Below are 14,864 nucleotides of genomic sequence, written 5' to 3'. Positions count from 1 at the left end.
GAACATCAATATCACTCACACTTACCCTGAAGTTGTGAGGCTTCTCAAAGCGATGGACATCAATATCACCCACACTTACCCTGAAATTGTGAGGCTTCTCAAAGCGATGGACATCAATATCACCCACACTTACCCTGAAGTTGTGAGGCTTCTCAAAGCGATGGACATCAATATCACCCACACTTACCCTGAAGTTGTGAGGCTTCTCAAAGCGATGGACATCAATATCACCCAGTACTGAATCTTCTTGGAAAAATATTCCTATCTGAAAAATAAAGTATATCCTTACTTCACATATTCAATGACAAAACAACCGCTGTTCTTACAACATGTGCAAAATGATAGTGTTAACACTTCAAGTGGCACATTTATAACCAACTCTTTCATAATGCCAGGTTTAGTTTCCTATACGCAATAAAAATAAAAGCCACTTACTTTAAGATTTAGAAAGTTTGAAAGGAAATTCTCTTTTTTTTTCATTATGGTACAAAATTTCAAATTCACATGTTGTTATTATCACACTTTTGAACTCTGAAACAAAGATTATATAGTGTGTCAAATATATATATGTACCTATGACTGTACTTTGGGGGAGGGAACATGTATTCCGTGGCAGTGAAAACTTACACAAGTTTTGAATAATTTGATACAAATTAAATAGGCTCTTACCAATGAATAAAAAATTATGTACTTTAAAACCCTTATCTCACTAGTCTTTCCTCTTTATTCATGTTCTCTTGTGGATTACTGAAACAATAAAATCTACATTGGTTTACTGGTATCAGCTCCTTTATCTATTTAATGCCCTTTGCTATTTATCCTCGGTACTAATTTATTGACACAAAAAAGCAGGAACCCTCGTAATAATTATTTATCCTTGGTACTAATTTATTGACACAAAGAAAGTGGGAACCCTTGTAATAATTGTTTATCCTTGGTACTAATTTATTGAAACAAAGAAAGTGGGAACCCTTGTAATAATTATTTATCCTTGGTACCAACTTATTGACACAAAGAAAGCAGGAACCCTTGTAATAATTATTTATCCTTGGTACCAACTTATTGACACAAAGAAAGCAGGAACCCTTGTAATAATTATTTATCCTTGGTACCAGTTATTGACACAAAGAAAGCAGGAACCCTTGTAATAATTATTTATCCTTGGTACCAACTTATTGACACAAAGAAAGCAGGAACCCTTGTAATAATTGTTTATCCTTGGTACCAACTTATTGACACAAAGAAAGCGGGAACCCTTGTAATAATGTGTTCATTCACACCTTTAGTAAATTAAGTTTTTGAAACTTACTACTCTCTAACTTTTTTTGGTCTATTAAATATTTTATCTGTCTTTTTATTACAAAAACAACGTATATTTTATGTTTCATTTTAACTCTAAACTACATAATGGACTCTTCTGTGCTCTGTCCACCAGAGGGAAGTAACCTCAGGTTTTAGCATTATAAGTCAGTATAATTACAGGGGGACAATTACATATACACTGACTGAATAGCCTGGTAGTGTCTTATCAGAACTGTATAACTTTTTTTTATCGGTTATAGATGTTTAGCTTAATTCTGCGTACTACTATACTTATCCAAAAATAAAATGATAAAAAAGAAACCCACGTGGAACTAAAGAAAACGATAGCTCGACTTACATCATCAGCAGGTCTGTCATATTCATGTGGAGATCGAGTGCTGTTGCTTTCTTGGCTTGAAAAGCTTGACCTCTTCTGAATCCTCATTTGACGCATTTTTTGCTGATAAGAACTTAACGTCATGTAGGGACTTTCTTCGTACTTTATCTGAACACACATCATTGATATGTATTCCGCAGCATTATACTCAAGATATAGCGTGATGAGACCATCGGCTACTAAATCCTGCACCGTGTCGAATCTTTTTTCACCCACATAATGCTTTCCATCGTAATACAGACGAAAATTTTTGGTTGCTGCCATAAATCTGGTAATAAACAAATAATAAAATGAAAAAACATCAAACACTTTGACTTGTAATCTAAAGCAGCCAGCATATTTTATCAGATAAACCTAACCTGTATAGATGTTAAAGTTCAATATCATTTAAAGGTAGTAAGGCTTAGACTGATGATTCTGTGCTACTAGGATGTAATTCCCGGAAGGTCATTACATCATTAGAAATATATCATAGTTCTGTAGTATTTTATATTTATTGTGTTTAAGTAACCTTAGTGACATAAAAACAACTGAAATTTCCAGTTATCTCAGAATGAAACACTGCCCTCAAGTGGCAAATATTATCTTGACTGAAAGATATTTTACAGTGTGTATAGTATACGTAATGTTTTCAGCACTTTACAGTGTGTATAGTATACGTAATGTTTTCAGCACTTTACAGTGTGTATAGTATACGTAATGTTTTCAGCACTTGATTTTTGAATTAAAGTTAAGATGAAACTGACTGATAGTTTACAGTGTGCACAGTTTGTATATGTAGTATTTCTAGTATTTGATTTATGAGTTAAAGTTAAGATGAAACTGACTGATAGTTTACAGTGTGCACAGTTTGTATACGTAGTATTTCTAGTATTTGATTTTTGAATTAAAGTTAAGATGAAACTGACTGATATTTTACAGTGTGCACAGTTTGTATACGTAGTATTTCTAGTATTTGATTTATGAGTTAAAGTTAAGATGAACTAACTTTGTTAATTTCAGTTAAAGTTTGTCCAGTAGAATAAAGGTGTCAATAACCTGGACATCTGAAAAATCTCACAACATAGCACACAGAAACAGTTATCAAATGATGTTAATACATCCTGATGACTACTTTGTACAATGTATTTCATTTTCTTATGCATTATCTACTTTTTTTTTAAAAATGTTGAAAAGATCTAATAAGCACAGAGTTAGATGACTTGAGCTACAACAAACCAACTGTACAATCAACCAGAAATAAAAACTCCACCTCATGCTAAGGGTGTATTGACCAGGAGCCCTCTGGCTTTCCCGCACTAAGTAACATCCATCGCATTCATGAAGCTGCCATTCTGTTTCTGCTCTGGAGATCATCCCATGAAACCTGAAACAATATTTATAGCTTCTATACATAATAATAAGTACACAAAACCTTGAGTTAATCCTGAGAAACCACAAACAATATTCATAGTTTCTATACATAATAAGTAAACAAAACCTTGAGTTAATCTTGAGAAACCACAAACAATATTCATAGCTTCTATACATAATAATAAGTAAACAAAACCTTGAGTTAATCCTGAAAAACCACAAACAATATTCATAGCTTCTATACATAATAATAAGTACACAAAACCTTGAGTTAATCTTGAGAAACCACAAACAATATTCATAGCTTCTATACATAATAATAAGTACACAAAACCTTGAGTTAATCCTGAGAATCCCCATACAACATTCATAGCTTCTATACATAATAATAAGTACACAAAACCTTGAGTTAATCCTGAAAAACCACAAACAATATTCATAGCTTCTATACATAATAATAAGTAAACAAAACCTTGAGTTAATCCTGAGAAACCACAAACAACATTCATAGCTTCTATACATAATAATAAGTACACAAAACCTTGAGTTAATCCTGAGAAACCACAAACATTCATAGCTTCTGTACATAATAATAAGTACACAAAACCTTGAGTTAATCCTGAGAAACCACAAATTGAAAACTTACTCTCTACCATAGTGAAGAGGTCTGTTCGGAACCTGAAACAAAGAATTACAGAGTATATTGTAATTATTAATACTATTAAAACAGAGTATGACAAAGAATTACAGAGTATATTGTAATTATTAATACTATTAAAACAGACTATGACATCAAAGTATTAGAGATTATATTGTAATTATTAATACTATTAAAACAGACTATAACATCAAAGTATTACAGAATATATTGTAAATATTAATACTATTAAAACAGAGTATGACAGAATTACAGAGTATATTGTAATTATTAATACTATTAAAACAGACTATGACATCAAAGTATTGCAGATTATATTACAATTATTAATACTATTAAAACAGACTATGACATCAAAGTATTACAGAATATATTGTAAATATTAATACTATTAAAACAGAGTATGACAGAATTACAGAGTATATTGTAATTATTAATACTATTAAAACAGAGTATGACATCAAAGTATTACAGATTACAATTATTAATACTATTAAAACAGAGTATGACATCAAAGTATTACAGATTATATTACAATTATTAATACTATTAAAACATCAAAATGAAACATGAAGCACAGCAGTATTTTGTACATGCTAGAAGAACAACACAAAGCTTTTATAAAACTCACTAGTCAAGAGCAACATAAAACTTTATAGTCACAATTAAATGATCCAATTTTCTACTATATTGTGATAAAATGTTTACGATAGAAGACCTTAAAATCAGTAACATGTCTATCAAGTTTTGATGCAAGTTCTTTTATAAATGTTGTATTATCAGTGTAACCTAAAAAAAACATACAATAAGCGAATGTATCACACTTGGAACTCTTTAATGATTGGATTTAATATCCTAATTTTTCATAGTAGAAATATTTAACAAAATTGCATAAAAATGAGTACAAACTTACAAAATAGTATCTGAATTTAGTTTCAGAAATTCATATAATGTTAGTATTTTTTAGGTTGTGAAATTTCCAAAATTTTTTGTGAGACAGTTTAGAAAAAAATTAAAGATACTTTCTTTCATCTTAGAATTTCAATTTTTTTTTTACTTTTATTCAGAAACTTCCATTCAGTATATATTGTCAGTTTCAACTTCATTGATATTCATTAAATATTTCTTTCGAAACTTTCGATTGAATAAAATAAACTTAACAATAACATGTAAAAAAATAAGGATTTGAGTCACTGTAAAATTTTTACTGTAGCCCATCATACTCATTAAACCTAACTTACCTGCACAAGTATATAACAGATCACTTTAAAAGGAGGATATACTCAAAGTTTACTTTTGAATTGAAACTTTTCTTCTGAAGTTCCTCTGCAGCTTTAAGTAAATAACACATTAAGTCATCATTTTCACACAAACCATGTGGTGATGTCTTGAAGGCTATATTGTGCTTTATTCACACAGACTGGCTGGATCGATGGGCCATTTTTGATGTCAGAATTCATTGTAACCACACTCTTAATGAGACACAATGGAAATGATGTCTTCACCTGGCAACTCTTGACCAATTGATTTTGCCGAGTACATGTCCAGCTATTGACCAGCTTACAAAGCATCATTACTACTCAAGATTGAGGTATGAATTTCAGAAGCAACCTCATTAATGACTTCTGACATCTCAACAGTTCTGCTCTGTCCATGCTGCAGTAAAAATCTTAACAACAGTTGTTATAGTAACACCGAACCAGGTGGAACTTACCATTCGTTAAACCCTCAAGGATATTTACAGCACATTCTATGTACTTTCTAATCAGCTGACAGTGATAGTAAACTTTGAATGACCTGATTATGTCAGTATCACTGATGTGGTGTTTGGCAGCAGATAGTACAGTGTTGAAATGGGCTGCTCTTGATTTGGTGCAGCACTGTCCAGAGGGAAAATTAATTTCCTGTTCCTCGAAATCATTCTTTGGTTCAACTCCTCCAACCACTCTAAAAACATTATCATCCAAACTTTCTTGTTTCACCTGTATCTTGCATTGACAACAGGATTCAAAGCATCTTGGTCAATTAGGTTTCACAATTATAAATGGCTTATCACTACCATTTGCATTAGCACACAAAGCAACTGCTACAAGACCATCAGATTGTTTTACACATCGAACTTGGTGATTTAAGCTCTCATAGCTCTTCTTGACATGCAGTAATTGCTGCTTTACTTTCCAACTCTGAAACGTTGTACCCATCCTCAGGAGTATCCAACTTTAAAACGTTGTACCCATCCTAAGGAGTATCCAACTTTGAAATGTTGTACCCATCCTAAGGAGTATCCAACTTTGAAATGTTGTACCCATCCTCAGGAGTATCCAACTTTGAAATGTTGTACCCATCCTAAGGAGTATTCAACTTTGAAACATTGTACCCATCCTAAGGAGTATCCCACTTTGAAATCTTGTACCCATCCTAAGGAGTATCCAACTTTGAAATGTTGTACCCATCCTCAGGAGTATCCAACTTTGAAATGTTGTACCCATCTTCAGGAGTATCCAACTTTGAAACATTGTACCCATCCTCAGGAGTATCCAACTTTGAAGCGTTGTACCCATCCTCAGGAGTATCCAACTTTGAAACGTTGTACCCATCCTCAGGAGTATCCAACTTTGAAATGTTGTACCCATCTTCAGGAGTATCCAACTTTGAAATGTTGTACCCATCCTAAGGAGTATCCAACTTTGAAACGTTGTACCCATCCTTAGGAGTATCCAACTTTGAAATGTTGTACCCATCCTAAGGAGTATCCAACTTTGAAATGTTGTACCCATCCTTAGAAGTATCCAAATTTGTTACACCAAGCTGCTGTCCAAGGTAATTAGCTTCTCAATAAGCATTTTGTCATGAATATACAGTTTTGATGTAACATCACACATCCACACAATAAGCATTTTGTCATTAATACACAGTTACGATGTAACATCACACATCCAAACAATAAGCATTTTGTCATTAATACACAGTTCTGATGTAACATCACACATCCAAACAATAAGCATTTTGTCATTAATACACAGTTATGATGTAACATCACACATCCAAACAATAAGCATTTTGTTATTAATACGCAGTTCTGATGTAACATCACACATCCAAAGATACAGACCTTGCATTTTGTTAAAATCATTTCAATATCTTGTTTGCTGATCTGAATTTATCCACTTTTCTTTGCTGCCAAAGATGTCAGGTATGGTTAATTTGTCCATGAGGACATTTCTTTCCACACTGAAATCCCGACTGATGGTATCAAGACTTATCGTTAATTTTCTTTCCTTTAATGATGCTGATATTTTTATTATTTTGATACACTGTGACTTGACATAACTGTAGCATAAATCACTACGACGACCTCTCGACATCTATGTATGTTCCTTCTCTGAATTGTTCTCAAGAAATTGTTGTAAACTGATACCCATTTCGAGTGCAAGTACTGATTGACCCCTTCTTGACTTTTGTGAAATCATGTGTAGATTACTGAATAATGTATTATAGAAAATGCATGTTTGTTATAAGAAATTCCTATTCAGATTGGGAATATGAATGTCTGGAGTATTGAGTAAAGTTCCTGTTATTGTCTATCAAAATCATCTGGATTGTGAATAATTTGGATTGTCAATTTCTGGACTAAAAATATTTCATTGTATGAGGAATACAGCACAGTAGTAACTATACAAATGTATGAGGAATACAGCATAGCAGTAACTATACAAATGTATGAGGAATACAGCATAGCATTTGTATAGTTACTACTATGCTGTATTCCTCATACATTTGTATAGTTACTCTATAGAACATGACTGAAGTCATGATGCTAATAAAATTATATTCACAAAAATAATGATGAAAGTAAGTAGAGAACAAATACAAAAATAAAACCATAAGTGAATGTAAACTGTAAAGTCGTCAGCTCCATTACGGACACAGAAAGAAGAAAGCTAAGCAATGTGAATAATAACAATGTCTCTCATGCACTGTTCAAGCTGATTAGAATACTTAGGTACTTACCTCACGAGAGCAAACAATGCGTTTTGGAGTTGGGGCTTGCTGTTGAAGCTGGTACACTGTAAATAATTCATAAATAACTTCTTGTGCTTGCACAGATCTACATTTATAACTGCATATGAAAACTTAACCCTTTTTTATACAAAAAAAACAAAACATTTTACTCAAAGTTTATTTAGTTTATGAAAATATTTATCAGTTTGTGAATTCTAGGTTTACAACCTTTTACACGACAGTATCTAATAGAAATAAAATGTACTTGTTTGTATTTTCACAAAACTAATAGTTTTTTCTTTTACCATAAACGAGACATGACAGAAAGCATGTTAGCATGCTGCATATTTTTTACTTGTTGATGAGACTTTTTATCTGAAAATATTCAAGGAAGATTGAAGATACATACAGCTGTTCAAAGCACAGAACATAATTTTTTTTACCTATTGATAGACTTTTTGTACTTAATTTAGCATATAACATTTGTGTATGTTGATATCCACCGAAAACAAACATATATATAAAAATAAAGAACATATAAATTTAAAACAACATTTTAAATGCTACTAGTGGATTTTATGTTACTAAAACAGCAGCAGTGCAAAGTTTGAATAAATATTAGCCACGGTTTTTATGCAAATACTAGATCATTACTCTAAGACAGCTTGAGAGGCTAAAATGAAGCCCACAAAGGTACATTTAAAAATGAAATATTTACACAAAAAACAGAAAAGTTCTGTAGGTCAAGAAAAAAATGTTACTTTTTTAACTAACTTCATAAAAAATTTACAAATGTTGTTCTGTCTGGGTATGGATCCAACTGATAAATCTTGGTTTTTAAAGAAATAGAAGTTTCCTTTTAAAGGTCTGTTTTTATTAAATTAATAAAAATTTATATTAATAAAATAGTATATTCAATGAGATAATGTCAGAAGTATAAATGGTTAAAAGACAAGAACAAGTTTCTGACCAAGAAGATTTCATCATGTTTGCATTTCCAAATATAAATGGTATAATAAACCAGATTAATATCCAATGGATTCCCAAAACAAGTATGAATCTAATAAACCAGATTAATATCAAGTGGATTCCCAAAACAAGTATGAATCTAATAAACCAGATAAATATCAAGTGGATTCCCAAAACAAGTATGAATCTAATAAACCAGATAAATATCAAGTGGATTCCCAAAACAAGTATGAATCTAATAAACCAGATAAATATCAAGTGGATTCCCAAAATAATATGATTTATCTGGTTTATTAGATTATCAAGTGGATTCCCAAAACAAGTATGAATCTAATAAACCAGATAAATATCAAGTGGATTCCCAAAACAAGTATGAATCTAATAAACCAGATAAATATCAAGTGGATTCCCAAAACAAGCATGAGTCTTGAAGCAAGGGAAGTACAGGGAAAAAGTCAGTTTTCTTGTTAAATTTTTTGTATCCAACAATGAAACTCCTGGAAACTTTTGTATATCCAACAATGGTTTAATCATTTTCCAAAATAATCAGATCATGCAGGTTATACAGTGAAATAACTGTACTGATACCAATCTCAAATAGCTAACTAGCCCTTTAAAAAAAATGTTATGAAAACCAAGCATCAAATATTTTTACAAAACTTAGAAACTTAAGGTCACTTTATGTTTATGTTGAGGAAGATCTAGGCAATTAGAGGAATTTTCTAATTGATAAATCAACAAGCTCATTAATCAGTTACATTCAACTAATCAGTTAATCTCATGAGATGGCTAAAAAACTTATAATGCTGTAAATCAGATATCAAGAACCACTTTTGGCAGAGATAACCCATTACATAGCTATGTGCTTAACAACAAACATAACGAAAATATTTCAATCAGTTGGATAGTTGTAATAGTAGTACAACTAGTAATAATCAAAAATCCCAATATCGGTAACTTGTTTATTTTTGAGAATCGTGACACTAATTAAATAAACTAGAGACAGCATGCACATAAAAAAATATAATCGGCATATGTCTTTATCATAACAATATGTATGGATATGTATGAAGGTTACAATCATACGTACAATAAGACTTCCATAAGTGAGGAAACTCGTTAACCCTGTCTGCCCTTCGTTCTTCACCTATATGAAGAGAGAAATAAATAAAAGTAAAAGCCTATAGTGATTATTAACATTTCTATACCTATATTGCTGGGAAAACTTGAACAGTGTTATGAAAGAAAATGATCTTGGCATTTTGGTTGATTGGTCTCTCACAGCCATCCAAGCAGTGTTGTTTCTAGTGGTAAGGCATATAAGATTGTAGGATGTATTTACAGAAATATTCGATATAAAGAGTTTACAATTTCATTGTACGGGTCACTTTTTATGCCACATTTGGAGTACTGGGTTCAATCTTGGTCTCCTTATCAAAGGAGGACATTGACTTGTTGGTAAGGGTTGAAAGGAGGGCTACTAGGAAGATACCCGTGGTAAAAAAGTTGTCATACAAATACAAGTAAATTTTCTCCTGAGAAAAGATGAGTTAGAGGGAATCTGATTGAGGTGTTTAAGATAGTTATAGGGATTGACAGTGTTGATGAATCATCTTTTTTCATATTTAATGGTGAGAATGGTAAGACTAGGGAACATAAATTTTGGCAGAGTAAGAGTCTTCTTCAGCTAAGACAGCTTTATTTTCCTAACAGGATGGTAGGCCTTTGGAATGGATTGCCTTAAGATGTGGTGGATGCAGTAAGTTTAAAGAAACGTAAGGGAAGGCCTGATAAACATTTGAATGATAAGGGCTGGCCTTTGAGGGTGTTTTTTTAAAGTTTAGTTTAGTGTATAGGACTACCTCGATAAAACAATAGGCTACTTGTTGTCCTTAAATGTTTCGTTACATTATTCTAAATACAGAAACAACCTACCTATTATTGAGTTTATCAAAAACAGATTATAAAAACCTTCCATTAGTTCCAATGAATACACTGGATATGTTATATTTTTGTATTAAGTCCTAAAACATAGAGAATAGTTAACCAAGTAGCCAGAAGCCTTTACTGATAACACAGCTTGCTAATCTACATTTTCAAATTATTACTATTGTTTTTTACTTCATGAAAACTATTTTTTGTGCATGTTTATTTTATAACGTTTTGCCTGATTTGTCATTTCAAATCTTTTAAAACACTCTCTGAAAACTATTCCACAACTCTGTTAACAACAAAACTTATAGGAATATCATTAGGTCATCACAAAAAGGTGCTTTTACAATCAACCAATATTTCTCCAGGCTCCAGCTTTCACAATCAACCAATATTTCACCATGCTCCAGCTTTCACAATCAACCAATATTTCACCATGCTTCAGCTTTCACAATCAACCAATATTTCACCATGCTTCAGCTTTCACAATCAACCAATATTTCACCATGGCTTCAGCTTTCACAATCAACCAATATTTCACCAGGCTCCAGCTTTCACAATCAACCAATATTTTACAAGACTCCAGTTTTGAAAGATTAACTGTTAAGCTCTTCATTCATATTTGTCTTCACACTATGGCTATTTTATTTTGTTTTACTCAATATTTGTCCTAATCATCTTGGGTTAGAGATTTATATAAATATTCACAATAAATTAAAACAATAAAGTATTGTAAAAGTACAATAACAAAATCAAAATATTATGTTTGAATGTTGCATTGTATAAAACAAGAGTTATTTGAAGTAATTGAAAACACACAAAAATTACATCAGTACATAACAACCAAGTCTGACATTAATTTATAGAAGCTACCACTTTTCCACAAGTTCTAGATCACTTAATACAGTAAAAAAGGGCTACTTTGGCTCTATCAGTAAGTGCTTCACCACTTTCTATTAACCTTAACTAGGTTGTTAAACGCGTTTTTTTTTTTTGGCATATCACATATTAATTCTACTCACCTGCCTGACATAAATGATGTGCCATCTTCAACTTTCAAGGTCAAGCATGCAATGTAGAATCTGGTCAAATGCTATTCTTAAGTTAATAATAAAACTATGTTTCACTTGACATTAGCTCAATGTCAAAGTTAGCAGTTTATCACAATGGTAGGATATCTACTACTAGTAGTACTGGTACTAGTAGTATAAATAGTAGTACTAGGCCTAGTATTTTATTCTAGGCTAATGGTTACCTATAGCTACAACACACACTTGTAGTAGTATAATAATACTTTCTTCCATTGAAGTTGTAGCATAAAATTTTGATGTTGGTCAGTTTTTTTTCAGGATTAATAATGAAACCATAAGAGAAGTATGTTTACATATTACAGGTTTTGTTTTAATAATTTCACTGAACTTCATCTATTATAGATATATGCCATATTCCTAATGGTATTTAACGTCATATAAATATACTTTCTAAAATTACAGTTCAAAAAGGTGGCTGACCGTTTAAAACATATGATTGTAATTATATTGTTAACATCGTACATTTAAGCCTAACTACATATAAGAACTAAATCTAAGGCCATTAGATTAACGTTACAGTTTCAATAGCCTTACGCAAATTTCAGATATTGTTAATGATAACACGTTTACTTAACTCATCAATTAATACATTTTCATAAATTCTTTGGATATTTGACTTAAGAAAATAAATCCGAAGTTTACAATTACAGATCGTTAAATACGCTGAAGTAAACCACCCACACCCAATCTCTACACCATCATATTAATATTAATAACAGTCATATATTTTCATATCTAATAGCAACTATTATTGTTTATTCTTATAAGATATATTAATATACTTTTATATCATATGCCAGAAAAATATTTTCATTATTATACTCAAAAATACAATTTTAAATTCGAATTATTATCTTTGGTTTTTAAAGCGCCGTCTACGTAAAGGAATAAAAACTTTCAGCCAAAACACCGTTTTTGTTGTTAGAGGCTCTTCCACTGTTCTTGTTGATAACGAAGTCCATCATTGAAGACCATCAAATATAGTGCCATCCATTGACATCATCGGGCACGGGACAAGTCTTTCGTCGGGTTCTCTTCCCACAGAAAGTCCTTCTTTATAGCTATCATGATAAATAAAAGTTTCTGTATCTTGCATATAATTAGCTATAAACCTAATAAGGTATACTAACATATGAATTCTCACTGCAACAGAAAATACAGATCTAGTAAATTGGATACAACAGATGTACTGAAGTGAATAGATGAATGGTTATACAATAACCATGTCATCACACATTTAAAACAAGAAATATGTCGGCAAACACGTTTGATAATTTTGAAACTGCATGAGTTCAACATTAATTAAACTTCATCTACTACTTTTTTTTTATATATAAGTTTCGAGGGGGGATTAACGAAAATACCCTCCTTCCTTTTTCCCCCTTTTTGGCGAAACATGGAGTGGCTCTACAAGACAACCCTTTTCTCCGTGAAAATCAGAAGGCGAATATTTCCCCCTTTAAGATGTGCATACTAACATCACCTAAATGGTCACATAGTAGTGTTTTAAACATACTCCTTCCCTTTCCTCATCCATATGGTTCTAGATTGTGAGAAGCTAATTTTTACTTCTTTATTTTCAAAAGGAGAACTTAAATTTGAAAACACAAAGAAACGAAAAATAAGCAACTTTTTCTCAGTTTACAGTTTCTTGTTCTTTTTTATAAACAAAAGTAAAATATGATTGCACTTACTATTCTTATTATTCAAAATGTGAGCTTTAAAACAAAAAAAAGGCCTTTGAATGATAACCTTTCATATAGTAACTGCAATAACAGGCAGAACGACAGGAAATAATATGCGGAATTAAAACTGTATTCATGACGTGCTTAAGTTGAAAGAATACAGACTGGGCATCGTGCTGAACAAAATGGAAATCAATCTTTATTTTAATCCGCAAAGCAAATCTGATGAATACACAATATAACGGACGGAACTACTTTATATATCAGAAGATCTGGAGAACGTTTGCAGAATGTTCTGGAAGTAGAGTGAGAGTACTAGTTATATATATATTGGAAATAATAGAGACATCTTCAAACTTTGAAACTGTTTTCACTTCATTTGGTCTTGACTTATGCACACTAGATAAAAATTACCTGAAACTGAACTGTCGGCGTGTTGTTTGAAATTGGCCTGTAGATCAGTTTACATTGGTTAACTCTGTAAAAACTACTGATAACAAAAGGGAATATTGTTAAGAAAAAGAACCAGAAAAAAAGATTAATTGGGAAGTGTGAGTCTTTGAATTAAAATTTGTTATATATTGAAACAGGAAATTTTAGAAACGTACTTTACAAGATTGAAAAAATACAACTCAAAAGAAACCAAGAGATTTTAAACGGAATATGTTATAATGTTATTATTTTAATACAAATAAAAGAATATATTACTTTCTTATTCATATGGACAAATTATATTATATTAAGAAATAACTTTGTGAAACCTTTTGTTGATCCAAAAAGCAAACGTAACTAAGATGGTTGTTCACACACTGCGCCAGTTAATTAGGCTTCTTGTAAGAGCACGCGTGGCCTACAGTAAAGTAGGTTCAACAGGGTGCCTTAAAATGTTCGAAATTAAATATCTTAAAAAAAAAGATATACATATACGCTATACATTGATTCTTAACTGTTCTACGTGGAGTTTTTTTTTTGAAATCGGTACAATGTTATTAATTATTTCCTACTGGACGTGTAACATATTTGTTTTTTTATATATACTTGGGGAAACTGTGTAACTAACTATATACTTATATATACTTGGTTGTACTGCTAGGAACGTGTTGCTAAGAAAGGAATGACATAATATGCTTAAGTCATCAACACCAGAGGACGCGTTCTAGGAGAGAGGACATCGTGTGCTTACGTCATCGACACCAGAGGGCGCATTGCTGAGAAACAAAATGACGTCATATGATTACATCATCAACATGAAAGGGCGTGTTGTGTACCTCGAGGCTGCCATTCAACACTGGTCTCTTTTATTTTTGCAGTCTTTCCATCGATTATCGTAAATCCACTCTGAAAAGTAGAACTACATTACTGACTAATCTAGCACTTGTCTATGCTTTACAGACCTTCGATCGTGTATGCAGACAGTCTGGGCGTGAGATCTTGAGGCTGTGGTTGAACATTGGTCCAAGAAATTTTTTATTTTC

At 31.8% G+C, this 14,864-nt stretch overlaps 1 protein-coding gene across 1 annotated transcript in view; it reads right to left on the bottom strand.

The window, feature by feature from the left end:
* The window catches only part of LOC106473301 (N-chimaerin-like), a 21,726-nt gene extending 9,341 nt beyond the window's left edge, over window positions 1–12,385 (bottom strand). The window contains exons 1-7 of the mRNA XM_022401765.1: window positions 11,636–12,385; window positions 9,772–9,828; window positions 7,722–7,777; window positions 3,699–3,730; window positions 2,952–3,065; window positions 1,661–1,967; window positions 188–265 (exon numbers count right to left, since the gene is read on the bottom strand). Of these exons, the coding sequence (XP_022257473.1) occupies window positions 188–265; window positions 1,661–1,967; window positions 2,952–3,065; window positions 3,699–3,730; window positions 7,722–7,777; window positions 9,772–9,828; window positions 11,636–11,660 (669 nt within the window). The 5' untranslated portion in view covers window positions 11,661–12,385. The remainder of the gene's footprint in view (window positions 1–187; window positions 266–1,660; window positions 1,968–2,951; window positions 3,066–3,698; window positions 3,731–7,721; window positions 7,778–9,771; window positions 9,829–11,635) is intronic.
* Between the last annotated feature and the right edge of the window lie 2,479 nt (window positions 12,386–14,864).

The sequence above is a fragment of the Limulus polyphemus genome, unplaced genomic scaffold (genome assembly GCF_000517525.1).
Source record: "Limulus polyphemus unplaced genomic scaffold, Limulus_polyphemus-2.1.2 Scaffold6056, whole genome shotgun sequence".
Lineage (NCBI taxonomy): Eukaryota > Metazoa > Arthropoda > Merostomata > Xiphosura > Limulidae > Limulus > Limulus polyphemus.
The sequence above is the reverse complement of the archived record's forward strand: the minus strand, read 5'-3'. Positions and strand labels throughout refer to the sequence as shown.